Here is a 21,307-nt window from a genome sequence, read left to right on the forward strand (position 1 = left end):
GTAAAGACACGGCTTTCCTCTCAATCATATCCGCAGCTTCACAGTGCTTTACGCTGAGTGTCCACAGAGTTCAATAGCGAAGCAGCGAAGTGCAGCGAAACGAGACGAGTCTTTGGATAAATGCTGGGCTTTGTCCCGCCCATCGGACGCTCAGCGTCTCTGGGGGTCTATGGGGCAGTGGGCTGACCTCGGCTGGCCCGGACGCTCAGCTTCTGCATGATGATTGGATGATCTGTCTGAGGCTGAATCCCTTTTTGATTGACAGTGAAATGAGCGAATCAGCGATCCTTTGGTGTAAAGATCCGTGGGAGCACAGGCGGACACACTTCACATGGGCCAAGGCCGTTTAAGCAGCCTAGCTCTGCTGGCCATTGAGAGGACACTAGTCAAGTCCCTGGAAAAGACGCCTTGTTGGTACGACAGGGTCACAGATCATTTTCTTAAAAAGGAACGGAGGGTAGAATTTACGTATAAATAAACCGACACATTGTATGATGTAGGCCGAAATTGAGCTTCCCCTCCTTGAAAGACCAGCATCCGCCACTGATATACACCTACCATGTATCTATTCTATCAGCTCCACTGACCATAGAACTGCACTTTGCCCTTCTATAATTACAGACTCTAGCCCATCTGTTGCTCTACATTACCGCTTTAACCCTGTACTTCAAAGTGCTGGAATTACTCAGCTGGTAGACCTATTATTCTATGTGTTGCAGTGACATTGATGTGTGAGTGGATCAGACACAGCAGTGCTGCTGGAGTTTTTAAACTTCTTACGGTCAATGCTTGGCAATTATTTTGCAGTTATTCCCAGATAAAGTTGAGTTGTGCTGTTTGAGTGTTACATTGTTTTAAATATTCTCTTTTTAATAAGTCATCATTTCAGTTTTGTTAGACACTGGGCCATAACCAATATCATTTTGCTGGATAGCGACATGTATAATATACTCATTATTAGACTCCAACTGAGGAACCAACTTCATTAAAGTTAAATGAATGGGGTTCCTGCAGAGCGCCACTACAGAAGTAACATTTTCCTTAATCACTGAAGCAAATCACTGTACACAGGGTCTATTATTAGCTTCAAATCTGATTAACATAACGGCGTGAGGGTGGTGTGTGTATATATTAGAGCCAACGTTAAGTAAAACGCCTTTGTGACAATGGTGTTAGTCAAGAGCATCATCCGTGTGCAGTACATTCAAGTTCCTCTCGCTGCTGGATACCTTCCTGAGGCTGGGAAACATGAGGTGGATTAGCTTTGATTAATCGGACGTTTCCACATCACATGGCCATCAGACACAGGACATTTGTTACCGCCTGATAAGGCCCATCAATCAGTGATGGCCGCTCTACATTTATTCACACCTAACCGTGGCGGCTAGAGAAAGACGCTGCCTGCTTTAGCGCCGCATATGTCAGCGTTCCCTCAGCGAACAAACATTCATCCCAACAATTGGTGTGTTTGCAAACTGTTTCTCAGAGGGAGGCTCAATTACTGAAATGGATGTAAGCAGTTCGGGAGGGAGCTGATGAATCTACTGCGAAGATAATCAGGCTTCGGTTTCGCCTCTGACTCAACCTGCTGCACATGTATTAAACAGAGTCAGTTAAATAGATACAGGGTGATCAGGGTGAAACAATTACAGAGGATGAATGAATGAATTAAACAAATAACAAAAAGTAATTTTGCCTGGGCCTTTATATATATATATATATACACACACTGTAAAATATTGCTGTAAATTTACAGCGAGTCTGCTACAGTATTTACAGTAAACTATTGTATTATTCAATTACAGTAATATGCTGTAAATGTGAAATACAGTAGTGTTCCTGTAAAAATACGGTAAATGCCTGGGAACTCTGCTGCTAGTATTTTACTGTGAATCACAGTATTTACAGTAAATTATTGTATTATTCAATTAAGGTAATATGCTGTAAATTTGAAATACAGCAGTGTTCCTGTAAAAATACGGTAAATGACTGTGAACTCTGCTGCCAGTATTTTACTGTGAATCACAGTATTTACAGTAAATTATTGTATTATTCAATTAAGGTAATATGCTGTAAATTTGAAATACAGTAGTGTTCCTGTAAAAATACGGTAAATGGCTGGGAACTCTGCTGCCAGTATTTTACTGTGAATCACAGTATTTACAGTGAATTATTGTATTATTCGATTACAGTAATATGCTGTAAATTTGAAATACAGTAGTGTTCCTGTAAAAATACGGTAAATGGCTGGGAACTCTGCTGCCACTATTTTACTGTAAAATTTACAATAAATGTTTTACGGTATATATATATATATATATACACACACACACATAAAAACATACACACAGAGAGTTGAAAGTCGCAGGACACTTTTTTATTTCTTTGATATGTTACATGACCACCTTCCCATTGTAAAAACTTGCCCTTGATCCAGTATGACGGTTTTCAAGATGGCGGTCATGTTCAACCATTCAACCATTACTTGCTGGAGTATTCAGAAGGGTGTCCTCTGACTTTTGACTCACCCTGTATGTATGTATGTATGTATACATATATATGACCACAATTTTAGCTTACTTTTATTTAACAGATCTATCAAGACACTTGTTGTTTTATTTGGTCTTGTTTTGAAGGGGACAAGCTATGTTAGCGCTGGTATGCTTTGTGTGTGTGTGTGTGAGAGAGAGAGAGAGAGAGAGAGAGAGAGAGAGAGAGAGAGAGAGAGAGAGAGAGAAAATTGCTTGTGGAAGAGATCTCATGTATGGAATAACGAATTATTTTGGTTTTAATTTACCATCGGTGTCCTGAGTGTCTGATGTATTCGACTGATGTATAATATGTAAACGGTACATTACAACTTCTAAGAACTGCAGCAGACTGAATGTGCATTAGCACGATCCAACGATCGCCCTGTGATGGTGTATCGTGGACAAATTCTTATGGTTCACATCTGATATCGTCATATCACACACCCCTTTGTTCAAGCTTGTTATCTGATACCTTTAACACATACTAACACACAGTTTACTTTGAATGTTGCAGTTTTGCAGTGTCTCCTTCAGTAAGAAGCTTTAACACACTGCCACTGCTTCATATTTGAACCATTTTTTCATATTTGAAATCCAAGCTGTTTCCACAAGACCGGGTTTTGTTGGCTCATTGTACAAAGTTAATATTGATTTACTGATCAACCAACAGGTCAAAAAGTCAATTAGATTATAACACATATTTATCTTCTGATCCTACATATTGGCATATTGAGTGATTCCAGATCAAATCACACCACGATCAGGAGATCTAATAAAAACCAGCATGAAAAATAATTGTGATAAAATCGAGATTGAAATCCAGCCCAAAAAAATCGTGATAATGTATTTTTGCCATATCGCCCACCCTTACTTGAAATGTATCTTAGAAGCTTTATATAAGATACAACACCATGAAATGAAATAGGAACAGCTTCGTCTGAGCTATAGGTCACCATTTCCAATTCAAAGTGTTGGTTAGAACGGGTTTTCACGTTATTGGACATGTGCCCCCCCTCAGTGTGTCTACTTTAAAAGTTAGTTCCCAGCTGGAACCAAGGAATAATAGGTTCCTCAGCACAAAGCATGTGGGCAAGCTCCAGAAAGCACAGAGCCTCAGTGGAGATGGACAGGGTGACTCTAGAGTGTTGGAGCACAATCCAACAGCTTTGGGATGGGTCAGAGTGGGTTGAATGATCCAGAACTAATTCTCCGACAGTGGTACCTGACCTCACTAATGTTCTCATGGCTGAATGCCACCAGATCCTCACATGGTCCAACATCTGGAATGCCCTGCACTTTGATCTCCTATGGCTCATGTCACAATTCCAATTAACAATGTATTGTGCAGCACCAAATCATGTTAATGGCTCTTTATTCTCTTTGTCAATCTCACTGTTTTTATTGCCCCTGTTGCCCCCACCCATCCCCCCGGCCGGATCATGCCCAGTCTCAGGGAGCCCACCAAGACCTGGACTTATATTCAGAGTGTCTCTCTGAGGAGTGTGTGTGTGTGTGTGTGAATCAGAGCCCAGTGGCCGTGGGGAAATGGAGGAGAGGATGGCCCTAGATGGCAGGATGCAGGATTATAAGGTTAAAGCAATTACAGCTGAGTAGAGATCTGCTGCTGCGCTCTGAATGTGTAATCACTAACGCCCCAAATGACTCCAGCACGTAATTTACCAATTTATCAGAGGGCGCTCAGAGGGAAGTGTTTTGAGTTCCATGGACAGCACTGACCCCTAAATTATAGCCACTGCTGAAATGATCAGTAAAGGTGATAAAGGTGATGAAAGTGATAAGTGAACATTAGTTAAAAATCCATACACACTAATGTGGCTGCACTGTACGCTGGACCGGAACATTAGAGTATGCTTAAGTCTTACACCTTGCAGTTTGGATGGACATTTTCAGCACTGGACAGCTCCTCTGACTTGGGAAATTTGAGACGAACCAAGGGACGAATCCAGAGACATCCAGCCGAACAAAAGACTGCTTTAGGAACTGGAAGGTTGCTGGTTCAATTCCCACGACTGGTAGGAAAATTGGGAACGGTGGAGTGAAGGAATAGCGCTGTCGTCCTCCCTCAATCCACCCATGACCAAGGCACCTAAACCCCAACTAATGCCCAGGCTGCGGGTACGGCTGTGCTCACTGCCCCTAGTGCACTAGTGTGTGTGTGTGTGTGTGTGTGTTCAAATGACAAATAATTGCATAAAAATATAAGCTGATATAAATATGAGAATTCAAACTTAATGGGAATATATTACACATTATGTTTCTACAAGTGAACACAGTTCTGGGGTCTTAATGATAGGTCTGTGATATGCTTTGATCAAACCACCACAAGGATCCAACAACGCAGCATCTTTCTCGCCCGTCTATACAACACTGTTCATACAGGTTTCAGTGCCTGCCCCTTTAAATAAGAATGAGCCCGAGCACTTTTCTCCTCTCTCTCAACGATTCTCAATCGCTCAATGAGTCTCATGTTTTCGGACCTTGCCCACCCTCATGGCTGTGTTATTTCACCCTTTCTTTGCTCTGCTAGACTACAGATCCAGAAGTGAGGTTTTTTTTTCAACTGGTTTTGATGGTGACAGCATCTCAATCTTAGATGGTTTTCACTAATCACAATTCATTTAAATGTTTTATACTGTACCTAATAAAACAGACCTGTTCCTGTCTCCTTTCTTGCTTCACTCTGTCAGTATGCGCCGACAAATACACGACATCTCCAAAGGTTTCTGGACACCTGCTCATCCAGTGTTTCTTCTACACTGTAAAAAATTGCTGTAAATTTACAGCAAGTCTGCTACAGTATTTTACTGTAAATCACAGTATTTACAGTAAATTATTGTATTACTCAATTACAGTAATATGCTGTAAATTTGAAATACAGTAGTGTTCCTGTAAAAATACAGTAAATGGCTGGGAACTCTGCTGCCAGTATTTTACTGTAAAATTTACAAGAAATTTTTACAGTTTAGTGTTTCTCAGAAAACATGGATTTAGACTAGATTTTGGGTCATTTCTGTCCATTTCTGATGGTTGAGCTTTGCCTTTGCCAGAGTCCATCTGCGTAGAACTGAATGTGGAAAATACACATTGTCACTAGGCTACACACCCAGTCTCTCTAAGCTCCTAACTCCAAGGGTTGGTTGTAGGCGAAGGAGCAATTATTCCATAATTATCATAGGCACCCTGTCATTATTGCATTAATGGAGCCCACCTGATCCGGCCCTGGCTCCATAATTGATCCAAACATGTTGATTTCAGTGCTTAAGTGTATCTAGGGATTCGAATAACGCTGAGGAGACATTAACAGCGAGGCAGGGGAAGTCTCGACTGCCAGACGAAACAAGCTGCTAACGGTACACAGACGCGACACTGTACTGGGCAACCAGCCTGGAATTACGCTCAGAACAAAGGCTGCTGGGAGCTAAGTTCAAATCTCAGAGCAGTAGTAAAAGGGCTGTTTCCCCAAGCAAGAGCCCTTTAATGGCTTTCTGATAAGCATCAGTTAAGGCCTGGTGAAAATTTTTTTATTAAACGTTAATTAAAGAAATGACTGAAGGATTAACAAGCTAAGTTAATTAGCAGAGACCTATGTCCCTAATAAAGATAAGAAAAACATTGAATATTAGGCCTTAATATACGTCTTCATTCTCCCTCTCTCTCTCCCCCTCTCCCTCTCTCTCCCTCTCTCTCTCTCTCCTGAAGTGACCTCTGGGTATGTGAAAGCTTGCCTGTAACTAGTTATCTTGGCTGGAAAGCCGTGACACAAGTCCCATCAGCATCTCTGTGATCAATTAGACCTTGGTAAACTGTCCATCTGCTCACAGCTGTCTTCAAGGATGACCACAGTCCGGGCCTCTCCACTGGTCCACAGCGTTATAGGGCTGTTATGTTTCTGCAAGCAACTACAAAATCATTGTATATACACGGTTATAAGCATAAGCCAAAGTAAGTAAACAAATCTTCTACAGGGAGCAAACCATTCATTCATTTATTCATTGTCTGTAACCCTTATCCAATTCAGGGTCGTGGTGGGTCCAGAGCCTACTCCGAATTGTTGGGCGCAAGGCGGGGTCACAACTTGGAGGGGGTGCCAGTTTTTCACAGGGCGACACACACACACCCACATTCACTCACACCTACGGACACTTTAGAGTCGCCAATCCACGTGTGTTTTTGGAGCGTGGGAGGAAACCAGAGCACCCAGAGGAAACCCACACAGACACAGAGAGAACACACCACACTCCTCACAGACAGTCACCCAGAGGAAACCCACACAGACACAGAGAGAACACACCACACTCCTCACAGACAGTCACCCGCAGGAAACCCACGCAGACACAGAGAGAACACACCACACTCCTCACAGACAGTCACCCGGAGGAAACCCACGCAAACACAGAGAGAACACACCACACTCCTCACAGACAGTCACCCGGAGGAAACCCACCCAGACACAGAGAGAACACACCACACTCCTCACAGACAGTCACCCGGAGGAAACCCACGTAGACACAGAGAGAACACACCACACTCCTCACAGACAGTCACCCGCAGGAAACCCACGCAGACACAGAGAGAACACACCACACTCCTCACAGACAGTCACCCGGAGGAAACCCACCCAGACACAGAGAGAACACACCACACTCCTCACAGACAGTCACCCGGAGGAAACCCATGCAGACACAGGGAGAACACACTACACTCCTCACAGACAGTCACCCGGAGGAAACCCACGCAGACACAGGGTGAACACACCCGACTCCTCACACACAGTCACCCGGAGGAAACCCACGCAGACACAGGGAGAACACACCCCACTCCTCACAGACAGTCACCTGGAGGAAACCCACGTAGACACAGGGAGAACACACCCCACTCCTCACAGACAGTCACCCGGAGGAAACCCACGCAGACACAGGGAGAACACACCACACTCCCCACAGACAGTCACCCGGAGGAAACCCACGCAGACACAGGGAGAACACACCACACTCCTCACAGACAGTCACTCGGAGGAAACCCACGTAGACACAGGGAGAACACACCACACTCCTCACAGACAGTCACCCGGAGGAAACCCACGCAGACACAGGGAGAACACACCACACTCCTCACAGACAGTCACCCGGAGGAAACCCACGCAGACACAGGGAGAACACACCCCACTCCTCACAGACAGTCACCCGGAGGAAACCCACGCAGACACAGGGAGAACACACCACACTCCTCACAGACAGTCACCCGGAGGAAACCCACGCAGACACAGGGAGAACACACCACACTCCTCACAGACAGTCACCCGGAGCGGGACTCGAACCCACAACCTCCAGGACTCTGGAGCTGTGTGACTGCGACACTACCATCTCCAGGACTTTTATGATGTTCTTGTGAAGAAGACAATGTAATGCACCTTTAAGAAACACAACAGGACTTTTACAACCACTGCTGTACCTTTAAAGGCACTTTACCACTGTTTATACCTTTAGTGACACTAACGTACCTCTACTGTACCATTCTGAGAGTGTACGTAACGTAACTCTCAAACCCAAACCCACCCATGGCCCCTTTCTTCCTGTGAACGTGTGGGCGCAGTCACTCTGCGAGAGGATTAAGATAATCGTTCAGAATAAATGCGCTGATCTGCAGTGACCCTTCCCTTTAAGAGGACAAACAGACACAAAAAAACGGCAGTGAAATATCCTCACGTTAAAACTGAAGCTCCAGGCCTGTGTGGTTCTCTTGGTGTAAGCCAAAAAACACATTTATCCAGTTGCACGGAATAATGATGATGCATGTATTTAGCATTTTTCCACGTCTCTGTCGATCAGTTTCTGTGTTTCTGGCACCACTCAAGTCTAAAATGTGCATTCATCTCTGTAATGAGAGGTTTATGCACTGCAGCCCTCCCATAATATCCCTCTCTGTGCAGCAGTGGACAGACTGTTCTCGCTGAGACAGTCTAATCACATTCTGCCCTTCTGTTTTTTTGGTACATTCCGCACTAACGCACAAGCATCAGTCACTGAACGTACACATCACACCACAATCTCCAGCCCTTCTGACTGAGGTCTGCCTGATGTCACTCATCCTGCTGAAACACTAGCCACCTGAGCAGGCATTGTGACCGAAGCTCTCGTCATCCGTGACCCAGTAATGAACCCGCTTTCAAAGTCACTTAGATCTTTTCCTCGCCGCATCGTGATACGAAATCAAGGGCCTGCTCAGCGTTTTTACACACGACGCAGAGTGCGGTAGGATGCTAACTATTTAACTGTATTCAGGAAGTCACCCGTCTGTTATGTTTCTCCTTTCACTGAAGGCATGCAATAAGAAGTTTAACCTGTTATGAACTGTAACTCCATCTCAATCCGTCTTCCTGTCTCCTTTGCTGGGGAAGTGAAACAAAACACTACTGCCCCCTACAGTTCCTGTAATGTACTGCAATCTGTCAGAATGATGTCACATCTGATACGAACATTACAGAGTTGTAGAGCCCTTTTTAATAAATGAAGTATCAATAATAAATTTGTTGACAAAATATGTACTGCATTTTCTCTTGGGGTCCCCAAGGTGAGATCTGATATTTTATATATTCTTATCTTATATAAAGGCTATAAAATTCATTCATTCATTCATTCATTATCTGTGATCCTTATCCAGTTCAGGGTTGCGGTGGGCCCAGAGCCTACCTGGAATCATTGGGTGCAAGGTGAGAATACACCCTGGAGTGGGCGCCACTCCTTCACAGGGTAACACACACACTCACTCACACCTACAGTCACCCGGAGGAAATCCACGCAGACACAGGGAGAACACACCACACTCCTCACAGACATTCACCCGAAGGAAACCCACGCAGACACAGGGAGAACACACCACACTCCTCACTGACAGTCACCCGGAGGAAACCCACACAGACACAGGGAGAACACACCACACTCCTCACAGACAGTCACCTGGAGGAAACCCATGCAGACACAGAGAGAACACACCACACTCCTCACAGACAGTCACCCGAAGGAAACCCACGCAGACACAGAGAGAACACACCACACTCTTCACAGACAGTCACCCAGAGGAAACCCACGCAGACACAGGGAGAACACACTACGCTCCTCACAGACATTCACCCGGAGGAAACCCACGCAGACACAGGGAGAACACACAACACTCCTCACAGAGTCACCCGGAGGAAACCCACACAGACACAGGGAGAACACACCACACTCCTCACAGACAGTCACCCGGAGAAAACCCACGCAGACACAAAGAGAACACACCACACTCCTCACAGACATTCACCCGGAGGAAACCCACGCAGACACAGGGAGAACACACCACACTCATCACAGACATTCACCCGGAGGAAACCCACGCAGACACAGGGAGAACACACCACACTCCTCACAGACATTCACCCAGAGGAAACCCACGCAGACACAGGGATAACACACCACACTCCTCACAGACAGTCACCCGGAGGAAACCCACGCAGACACAGAGAGAACACACCACACTCCTCACAGACAGTCACCCGGAGGAAACCCACGCAGACACAAAGAGAACACACCACACTCCTCACAGACGGTCACCCGGAGGAAACCCACGCAGACACAGAGAGAACACACCACACTCTTCACAGACAGTCACCCGGAGGAAACCCACGCAGACACAGAGAGAACACACCACACTCTTCACAGACAGTCACCCGGAGGAAACCCACACAGACACAGAGAGAACACACCACACTCTTCACAGACAGTCACCCGGAGCAGGAATCGAACCCACAACCTCCAGGTCCCTGGAGCTGTGCGGCTGAGCCACCATGCTGCAAAGGCTATAAAATGCCATTGTTATATTAACTATACAATGCTTAAGTTTGTACCACATCTACAGTGTAACATTGCATTTTTTATATGGGTTTTGAATTGGTAAATTTACAGGAAATTTAAAAAACCTTACAAATTCTCAATGAATATTCAGAAATGAAGATTAGATTCCATGTCATTTAGGACCAATCCTAATACCTTTTATATGGAATGACACCACCAATCCTTGCACGTCTTGCAGCAAAACATAACATTCATCTTTTTCCGCATTGTGCATTTTCAACGAGGCTGTGGATGGTTGAACTGTTCCCGCACACACTGTCTCTTGTGGCTAAACCACAATTACTCATGCAGAATAACAGACTCTGAATGAGGCCTGTTCAGTGTTGGCTCCCAGCGGAAGGCGCTTCGAAACCTCATCTAAATCTCAGCAAAGGCTGCAGGTGAGCGCGAGAAATATGAAAAGCCTCACAGAGCCACGAGCCTAAACCAAACAGATTGTGTCCTAATGCGGTGATTACGCTCAGGTCGGTGAATGAGGTCGACGGGACATGCCTAGATCCCTCTTTCACTTTTAGAGGTTTACATTAAGCCTATAAGGGATCAAAAGAAACGCGAAAGGACGCCTTGGGAATCACATACTTTATCTTTAAAGACGTTGCCACCTTTTAATGAATAGCTCTTTAAACTTTTTGTAGTGTTGAATATGAAACTGGAAAATAAAGTAATACACAAACTGTACACAAATCATTCTTAAAAGCCCTGCGAAATCCACCAACAACCTTATGTAGTTCCAATACCCTTCAATCTACATCATGAACAGAACTACATTCATTCATTTATTCATTGTCTGTAACCCTTATCCAGTTCAGGGTCACGGTGGGTCCAGAGCCTACCTGGAATCACTGGGCGCAAGGCGGGAACACACCTCGAGGGGGCGCCAGTCCTTCACAGGGCAACACAGACACACACACATTCACTCACACCTACGGACACTTTTGAGTCGCCAATTCACCTACCAACGTGTGTTTCTGGACTGTGGGAGGAAACCGGAGCACCCGGAGGAAACCCACCCAGACACAGGGAGAACACACCACACTCCTCACAGACAGTCACCCGGAGGAAACCCACCCAGACACAGGGAGAACACACCACACTCCTCACAGACAGTCACCCGGAGGAAACCCACCCAGACACAGGGAGAACACACCACACTCCTCACAGACAGTCACCCGGAGGAAACCCACGCAGACACAGGGAGAACACACCACACTCCTCACAGACAGTCACCCGGAGGAAACCCACGCAGACACAGGGAGAACACACCACACTCCTCACAGACAGTCACCCGGAGGAAACCCACACAGACACAGGGAGAACACACCACACTCCTCACAGACAGTCACCCAGAGGAAACCCACGCAGACACAGGGAGAACACACTACACTCCTCACAGACAGTCACCCGGAGAAAACCCACGCAGACACAGGGAGAACACACTACACTCCTCACAGACAGTCACCCGGAGGAAACCCACGCAGACACAGGGAGAACACACTACACTCCTCACAGACAGTCACCCGGAGGAAACCCACGCAGACACAGGGAGAACACACTACACTCCTCACAGACAGTCACCCGGAGGAAACCCACGCAGACACAGAGAGAACACACCACACTCCTCACAGACAGTCACCCAGAGGAAACCCACGCAGACACAGGGAGAACACACTACACTCCTCATAGACAGTCACCCGGAGAAAACCCACGCAGACACAGGGAGAACACACTACACTCCTCACAGACAGTCACCCGGAGGAAACCCACGCAGACACAGGGAGAACACACTACACTCCTCACAGACAGTCACCCGGAGGAAACCCACGCAGACACAGGGAGAACACACTACACTCCTCACAGACAGTCACCCGGAGGAAACCCACGCAGACACAAGGAGAACACACTACACTCCTCACAGACAGTCACCCGGAGGAAACCCACGCAGACACAGGGAGAACACACCACACTCCTCACAGACAGTCACCCGGAAGAAACCCACGCAGACACAGAGAGAACACACCACACTCCTCACAGACAGTCACCTGGAGGAAACCCACGCAGACACAGAGAGAACACACCACACTCCTCACAGACAGTCACCCGGAGAAAACCCACGCAGACACAGGGAGAACACACTACACTCCTCACAGACAGTCACCCGGAGGAAACCCACGCAGACACAGGGAGAACACACCACACTCCTCACAGACAGTCACCCGGAGAAAACCCACGCAGACACAGGGAGAACACACTACACTCCTCACAGACAGTCACCCGGAGGAAACCCACGCAGACACAGGGAGAACACACTACACTCCTCACAGACAGTCACCCGGAGGAAACCCACGCAGACACAGGGAAAACACACTACACTCCTCACAGACAGTCACCCGGAGGAAACCCACGCAGACACAGGGAGAACACACCACACTCCTCACAGACAGTCACCCGGAGGAAACCCACGCAGACACAGAGAGAACACACCACACTCCTCACAGACAGTCACCTGGAGGAAACCCACGCAGACACAGGGAGAACACACCACACTCCTCACAGACAGTCACCCAGAGCAGGAATCAAACCCACAACCTCCAGGCCCCTGGAGCTTTGTGACTGCGACACTAACCTGCTGCACCACCGTGCCGCACTAACAGGTTAAATACCGTCTAATCCCATAGCACAAAGTCCAAGCCATGAATCTCTAGTGAACCTGGGGAAGTTTTAAGACTCGTTCTGCAGTCTACAACGTTATTCCGTGTATTGTGTGGTGTTCTCAGGTGCACGTTAATATCTCTCAGTTTGTCAGTTTTATAACTCTGAAAGTGTGTGCCAGTTTCAGCCAGAGGGAGTGAGGCTAACTGAACTGAGCATCGCCCCGGGACCCTCAAACTGTAGTCTTTCAAGAAAGGGGTCTTTAAATCAGAGAATCTCACTCTGACTCTAACTAAATGTGACATATTCATGAAAACAACTGGTTAAATAACCGGCCCTAAACATTTTTTCTTTATCTTTGAAAGCAGTAGTATTCCAGAGTGGAGAGGGAACCAAATATTAAAATAGATAACAGCAGTGGGTTGCTGCGAACATCCCTGAAACGTTTAAGACTAATTCTGAAAAGAGAGTGGAGGGGCCTAGTGGGTTTCTGTCCACGTCACCACTTTAGGTATTTATGTCACATGCGCAACCTCTAAAAAGAGGATCTGGCACCGTTTGCTGTCACTTGAGCACAGAATACAGGAGCTGCTGTGAACAGGGAGATATTAGAACAGCAAACTCAGTCTACATCGGCTCATCTACATAACGTCAACCAATAAAAAGCAGAAATGAAATGAACAGAGCTTGCAAGCCATAAGACAACATGACATTGACCTGGTTAAAGTAATTTTCTTAAAAACTAATGCTGTCTTGCTCCTGGGCTGCAGGGTGTGCTGCCTCTGAGGAGTTTGGTGTTTTCTCTGTGTCTGCGTGGGTTTCCTTCATGTGCTCCGCTTTCGCTGTGCTGTTAGTAATCAGTGTTTTTGTGACAGTGGGCTTCAGGACGCATTGTTCACTTTAGTGTCAAACCATATGTTTTTCTCGTTTAAAATCAGTTCACTGTCTGAGTTTAAATGGTGTTTTAAAGCAGTTTAACCCTCTCATTTCATCAGATTCAACCCCTCTGAAAGGACACTGCAACACATTCATTCATTCATTCATTCATTCATTATCTGTAAGTTCAGGGTCGCGGTGGGTCCAGAGCCTACCCGCAATCATTGGGCGCAAGGCGGGAATACACCCTGGAGGGGGCGCCAGTCCTTCACAGGGCAACACACTCACACACTCACACCTACAGACACTTTTGAGTCGCCAATCCAACTACCAACGTGTGTTTTTGGACTGTGGGAGGAAACCGGAGCACCCGGAGAAAACACACGCAGACACAGAGAGAACACACCACACTCCTCACAGACAGTCACCCGGAGGAAACCCACGCAGACACAGGGAGAACACACCACATTCCTCACAGACAGTCACCCGGAGGAAACCCACGCAGACATGGGGAGAACCCACAACCTTCAGGTCCTTGGAGCTGTGTGACTGCGACACTAACCTGCTGCGTCACCGTGCCGCCCACTGCAACTCAATGAATGTTTTAAAAGTTCGCTACACTCCACCCAAATTCAGACTCGTCAATATAAAAGTCCTTGTAAGAATGGACTAAAACGCCAAACATCCACCACAAAACATGGAGGTGCCACAGTTCATTTTGTCAGTTTCATGCCTTAAATGAGACCAGACCATCTCCAGAAAGCTCTGGTTAACTCAGTCATACACTGTGCCCTTAGTGACCAAGGACCCCACCCCCAACCCCCACCTTCCGAATATTCGCCAAATACAACGTCCGAAACTCCGAAGCCCTAAAAATGTTATTGGGGACAGCCCTACTCTCCACAGACGTCTCCCCAAATCCACAACACCTAAGGAGGATGGCTTTAAACGTGTCAGTTTGGTTGGAGGTTTGTTTCTGGAGTGTGGACTACTGGGTAACTCTGACTTTATATGTGTGAAATATATTCTAGAACAGAAGACTGCTGTCCTATCACCACTGGACTGAACGTAGGTTTGTGGAAACATTTCACATGAACACAGCAGTGGACACCCTACCTCCTCCCACTGATGAATATAGCGGATGAGTCTGGAGAGTCTCAGGAGTCTCAGTAAGCTGAGGATCTTGGTGAAGCGAACGATCCTCAAAGCCCGCGCCGTCTTGTACACCTCCGAGTCTATTCCCTTCTCCACAATCAGGAAGATGTAATCCACAGGGATGGACGAGACAAAGTCCACCACGAACCAAGTCTTCAGGTACTTCTTCTTGATGGTCTTGGGGTCCAGGATGATGTCCGAGCTCTCCTCGCGGATGATGCCTGTGCGGAAGTTGAGCACCAGGTCCATGAGGAAAAAAGTGTCCGAGACCACGTTGAAGATGATCCAAGACGTGGTGGTCTCATCTTTGAAGAAGGTGATGCCCACAGGGATGATGATCAGGTTGCCAACCATGAATAGCAGCATAGTAAAATCCCAGTAGAACCTGGATACAGGGGAGGAAAGGACAAGATAATAAGTGGTCAAAGGAGGACACCAGCTCACCCAAAACATTTCTTGTAAACGTATGAGTATTCATTTTTTCCTCCTTGCTGCAGCAAAAGATGGCCCTCTCTCTACTTTTTTCACTACGCACAATGGAAGACATTTAGATGACTGGTAGCTACCTTTATGGAACCGGGGAGTTAGATTTCTCCTTATAGTGTGTTGAGCTATTTAATGATTCATTGGTGGCATTCGGAAAAGATGCAGTGGCTTACTTCACGTGGCTCAGAGGGAGCTAGTCCTAGCCTTCGCCCTCACAGCTTGGCAGCAGTGTGTGACTGACCTAGCAAGCAGAAAACTGGGTAAAAGGATGAAGAACTACAGCTGCTTTGAGCGGATATTTGAGAGAAGCTAATGCTGCTACTAGAGCTCCAAATTATGCACTGACATAGGGACCTTAGGCTTATTTTGAGCTGTTGAAGAGCGCACGTTTAATGTGAGAAGGTTTTTCACACATAATATAAAAGCCACCTACCAACGTGTGTTTTTGGACTGTGGGAGGAAACCGGAGCACCCGGAGGAAGCCCATGCGGACACAGGGAGAACACACCACACTCCTCACAGACAGTCACCCGGAGGAAACCCACGCAGACACAGGGAGAACACACCACACTCCTCACAGACAGTCACCCGGAGGAAACCCACGCAGACACGGGGAGAACACACCACACTCCTCACTGACAGTCACCCGGAGGAAACCCACGCAGACACAGGGAGAACACACCACACTCCTCACAGACAGTCACCCGGAGGAAACCCACGCAGACACAGGAAGAACACACCACACTCCTCACAGACAGTCACCCGGAGGAAACCCACGCAGACACAGAGAGAACGCACCACACTCCTCAAAGACAGTCACCCGGAGGAAACCCACGTGGAAACAGGGAGAACACACCCCACTCCTCACAGACAGTCACCCTGAGCGGGAATCGAACTCACAACCTCCAGGTCCCTGGAGCTGTGTGACTGCGACACCTACCTACTTCACCACCGTGCCGCCAACAGCAACTTTAATGAAGACAAACACAGTAATGGGAGTGAATGAGGCAAACAAGACGAGAAATGGTATGGTCCATTTTAGAGGTTTGTAAAGTTGTATAACAGAATTTGTCCAGGCATTAACACAGAAAGTGTATTGTAATATTTACACTTAGAGCTAAGAATGATATATAGGTTTTGAAACTATTGTTTTCACCCTGCTTTTGTTTTTCTTTTTTCTTTTGCTCTCACATAAATGACAAGGAGGTGGGACTATTCCACTCGATGTCAGATGCAGAACAAAACGGGAACGACTCATTTTAATTCCCATGATTTCAGACAGACAGGGTTTATTTATTTCACTGCGTGTGGGCTTCAACTTCCCAAGTTAATGTGAACTCTCCTAACTGAGGGGTGTTGGCCAATACTTTGGACACGTGGTGGACCTTCATTATGAAAGAAAACCTCAGCAACACATTTGAATGAAGAAGTCTGGGCAATAACTTTCTTTTAGGTTTGGAAGCTTTGAGGGGTATTAAAGGGTTCAGACGTCTGGCTCCTCTCACTCCCTCCCTCTGAATGACAGCCTGGGAATCTAAGAGTGTACTGATGTAGAATTTTAAAAATGTGGTGGCATCCTCCTGCAGCTCGCCCTCTCCGCAGGAGATGAACGGAGGGGGGAAAGCTCAAGGTCACGGCAGCGCGCGCTGCTGACTCATAACTCGCGCTGACGGGGCTCGTGACCGCGTTTTTGGACTGCGACGCTTCGGATTATCTAACACACCTTAGTGACGTCGAGCTCGCAGTGGGCGGGCTGATGTATTGTTAGGAAAAAAGAAAAGAAAAGAAAAGAAAAAAGCGCCTCACTTTTTTTTCCCGCAGTGTTGCACCATATAGACACCCGGTTACCGGGAGAATACGTCACAGAAGCTGACACATGAGCGCGCTACGGGAACGGCTAGTACATTTCCATCAGCTGCGCGGAACTTGGGCTGCTGTGACGCACATGATAACAACGTGTCTCGAGAGCACAACAGCAAACGCCCCTCCTCTCATCACCAACTCAAACACAAACGGCCATTAAAGCAACAGTCCTTTCTAAAGTCAACGCTACGAAGGGCTGTGATAGTCTACTGTCCCACAGGAACCTGTGCAAAAGTCCTAGAACATTTAGAACAGCCCTTAGGTCAAGAGTTGCCTGCCCTTGCCTTGCTCGCGGCGGCCATTTTGAGCAGACTTCCGAAGTTCAGTCTTAGAAGTTGGTTGTAATTTTGAATATTTACATTTATGGCATTTTGGCAGACGCTCTTACCCAGAGCGACTTACAAGGCTACAGGTAGGTCAACATAGTGTTAGGATTCTTGCCCAATGACTCTTATTGGTCTCTCACATCTCTCACCTATGGTGTTACCACTGAACCTAACTCAGTGTTCGGTTCTGGGTGCTCAGTCCTTCGACCTGAGAAGTAGTGTTCAAAGATGGAGCAGTTTTATATCAAAACTACAATTTGGAAATGTGTTATTTTTAACTAGCAAAAGCTGACGTTTCAACATTAGCAATTAAATTAATTAAAAGAAACTGATTCTAAGTATGGGCGGCACGGTGGCGCAGCAGGTAGTGTCGCAGTCACACAGCTCCAGAGACCTGGAGGTTGTGGGTTCGGTTGTGGGTGACTGTGTGGTGTGTGAGGAGTGTGGTGTGTTCTCCCTGTGTCTGAGTGGGTTTCCTCCAGGTGACTGTCTGTGAGGAGTTGGTGTGTTCTACCTGTGTCTGCGTGGGTTTCCTCCGGGTGACTGTCTGTAAGGAGTTGGTGTGTTCTCCCTGTGTCTGCATGGGTTTCCTCCAGGTGACAGTCTGTGAGGAGATGGTGTGTTTTCCCTGTGTCTGCGTGGGTTTCCTCCAGGTGACTGTCTGTGAGGAGTTGGTGTGTTCTCCCTGTGTCTGTGTGGGTTTCCTCCAGGTGACTGTCTGTGAGGAGTTGGTGTGTTCTCCCTGTGTCTGCGTGGGTTTCCTCCGGGTGACTGTCTGTGAGGAGATGGTGTGTTCTCCCTGTGTCTGCGTGGGTTTCCTCCGGGTGACTGTCTGTGAGGAGTGTGGGGTGATCTCCCAGTGATTTGCGCCCAATGATTCGAGGTAGGCTCTGGACCCACCGTGACCCTGAACTGTATAAGGGTTACAGATAATGATTGAATGAATGATTCTAACTAGTGTTTAAGTACATATTATCGTTAGAATTGTGAATGTTGCGTATACGAAGAAATTGGATATTGATAGGACCAGTCAATTTTTAAGCATGGTAATGTTGGACACTGGGAAACGGGAAGAGAGGAGCTTCTCACTTATCGAAAATTAATAATTAAATTATTAATTAATTAACTAATACTACTACACTCAGACAGTGCACTAAACGTTACACATAGGAACAGGAAGCTTAGATAAATGGGTTTTTGCTGTGCACTACGCAGTGTGGGAAAATGGCTTACAACATTGCAGCTGCAGTTTATTATGATGTGTCTCATCATAGCAACAGGTCATTACGTCCTGTTAGTAAGAAACGATGTAGTATGTCATATTTTTTCTCCTAGCCTGCAGAACGTACACCTTTAATGTCTATGGTATTTTTGTGTAGTACACAAAAGGGATGCATCCAATGTCTTCACGTTTTAAACCGGAACCTTTAGCGCCTAACGAGTTACACCCATCACAAGCAACCTAACACTGCGACGTGTTCATGACAACAACCACAAACGACCGACAGTCTGACACCCTAAATACACCTAAAAATATGTACCCCAGAAGCATATTGAACATTCAAGCAGCTAAAAATGTTAACGCCTCCAGAGAGAACACGGCTGTCTTGATTGGTAAATGTTCACCTGTTGTGTCTGTTTCCTTTTCTCAGTAACAGCTTCTTGACAATGTCACATTCTGGTGTTGTACTGGACGATATACATGTTTATATGTTTTGGAAAATCCTGTCTTAGTTCTCTTTAATTTTTTTCCACTCCTTTCCCACAGTGGAATATCTAATCTCAGTCACACAGCTCCAGGGACCTGGAGGTTGTGGGTTCGATTCCTGCTCCAGGTGACTGTCTGTGAGGAGTGTGGTGTGTTCTCCCTGTGTCAGTGTGGGTTTCCTCCTGGTGACTGTCTGTGAGGAGTGTGGTGTGTTCTCCCTGTGTCTGCGTGGATTTCCTCTGGGTGACTGTCTGTGAGGAGTGTGGTGTGTTCTCCCTGTGTCTGCGTGGGTTTCCTCCTGGTGACTGTCTGTGAGGAGTGTGGTGTGTTCTCCCTGTGTCTGCGTGGGTTTCCTCCGGGTGACTGTCTGTGAGGAGTGTGGTGTGTTCTCCCTGTGTCTGCGTGGGTTTCCTCCTGGTGACTGTCTGTGAGGAGTGTGGTGTGTTCTCCCTGTGTCTGCGTGGGTTTCCTCCGAGTGACTGTCTGTTGAGGAGTGTGGTGTGTTCTCCCTGTGTCTGTGTGGGTTTCCTCCTGGTGACTGTCTGTGAGGAGTGTGGTGTGTTCTCCCTGTGTCTGCGTGGGTTTCCTCCGAGTGACTGTCTGTGAGGAGTGTGGTGTGTTCTCCCTGTGTCTGCGTGGGTTTCCTCCGGGTGACTGTCTGTGAGGAGTGTGGTGTGTTCTCCCTGTGTCTGTGTGGGTTTCCTCCTGGTGACTGTCTGTGAGGAGTGTGGTGTGTTCTCCCTGTGTCTGCGTGGGTTTCCTCCGAGTGACTGTCTGTGAGGAGTGTGGTGTGTTCTCCCTGTGTCTGCGTGGGTTTCCTCCGGGTGACTGTCTGTGAGTGGTGTGGTGTGTTCTCCGTGTCCGCATGGGTTTCCTCCGGGTGACTGTCTGTGAGGAGTGTGGTGTGTTCTCCCTGTGTCTGCGTGGGTTTCTTCATATCTAATCTCCCCAGAATTGCTTCCTGAACAGTATGTAACTTGAACATAATGGCTATTTAGACTCAGGATTGAATGAATGCTGTGCGTCGGCCAAAAACCTTAAATCCGCTGACAACTTCTTGAACCTTTGCCACATAATTCTGACAATGGTATCGTGGCTGTTGTTGGCTTTCAGCGTTGCTGCATTTTGCACTGTCCTTGATGCTGAGACTGAGAATCAAATACCCAAACTTGCCCCTATAATTAACCTCACGGCTGAGTTTCAGAGTCAATCCCGAAGCCACTCAGACTCTAAAAACATCTCGCTATTGCTGCCATCCCAAGATCCAGGGGCTGATCGATGAAGGTTCCCAGCCACTGGAGATTAATGCGATCTCAAACCTTCAAAGGTTCAAACATAGGTTGTTTCCAATTCGTTTAAATAGGAGCATTTCATGAGGCAATTCTTACCGTCTCAGCTTTGACGAAAAGAGAACAGTCACTACCACTACATCCTTTCTTCAAGAGGATAAACTTGAGTCTTGAACTTGAACCAGTGCCGTGGACATCAGAGTTGTGTGTTACCCTCCATCTCCTGTCAGTGACACCCCATTTCTACTATCTATTGCCTTGCTACTCAAAGCCAGTCTGGTGTTTGTTACTGTACAGTGTTTATTATTGTTTGTTGTTCCAACTTTGTTGGAATTGCTAAAGATAACATCATTGCACCACGAGAAAATGTAGCCTGTCATCAGCAGTCAGTTTCTAGCCAGATGTCATTTGGACGGTGGATCAACCTCAATCTAGCAGAGACACTGAAGTGTGTAACGACACCAGCCACCCAGCTGTGTCAGACAGTTGTGCGAACACCACAAAAACTGCC

General features: G+C 46.8%; 1 protein-coding gene across 1 annotated transcript in view; it reads right to left on the bottom strand.

The window, feature by feature from the left end:
- Positions 1-21,307, bottom strand: part of LOC136678557 (potassium/sodium hyperpolarization-activated cyclic nucleotide-gated channel 2-like) — a 97,257-nt gene that overhangs the window by 74,800 nt on the left and 1,150 nt on the right. The window contains exon 2 of the mRNA XM_066656601.1: positions 15,086-15,509. Coding sequence (XP_066512698.1) covers positions 15,086-15,509 — 424 coding nt within the window. The remainder of the gene's footprint in view (positions 1-15,085; positions 15,510-21,307) is intronic.

The sequence above is a fragment of the Hoplias malabaricus genome, chromosome Y, assembly GCF_029633855.1.
Source record: "Hoplias malabaricus isolate fHopMal1 chromosome Y, fHopMal1.hap1, whole genome shotgun sequence".
In the NCBI taxonomy this organism is placed as follows: Eukaryota; Metazoa; Chordata; class Actinopteri; order Characiformes; family Erythrinidae; genus Hoplias; species Hoplias malabaricus.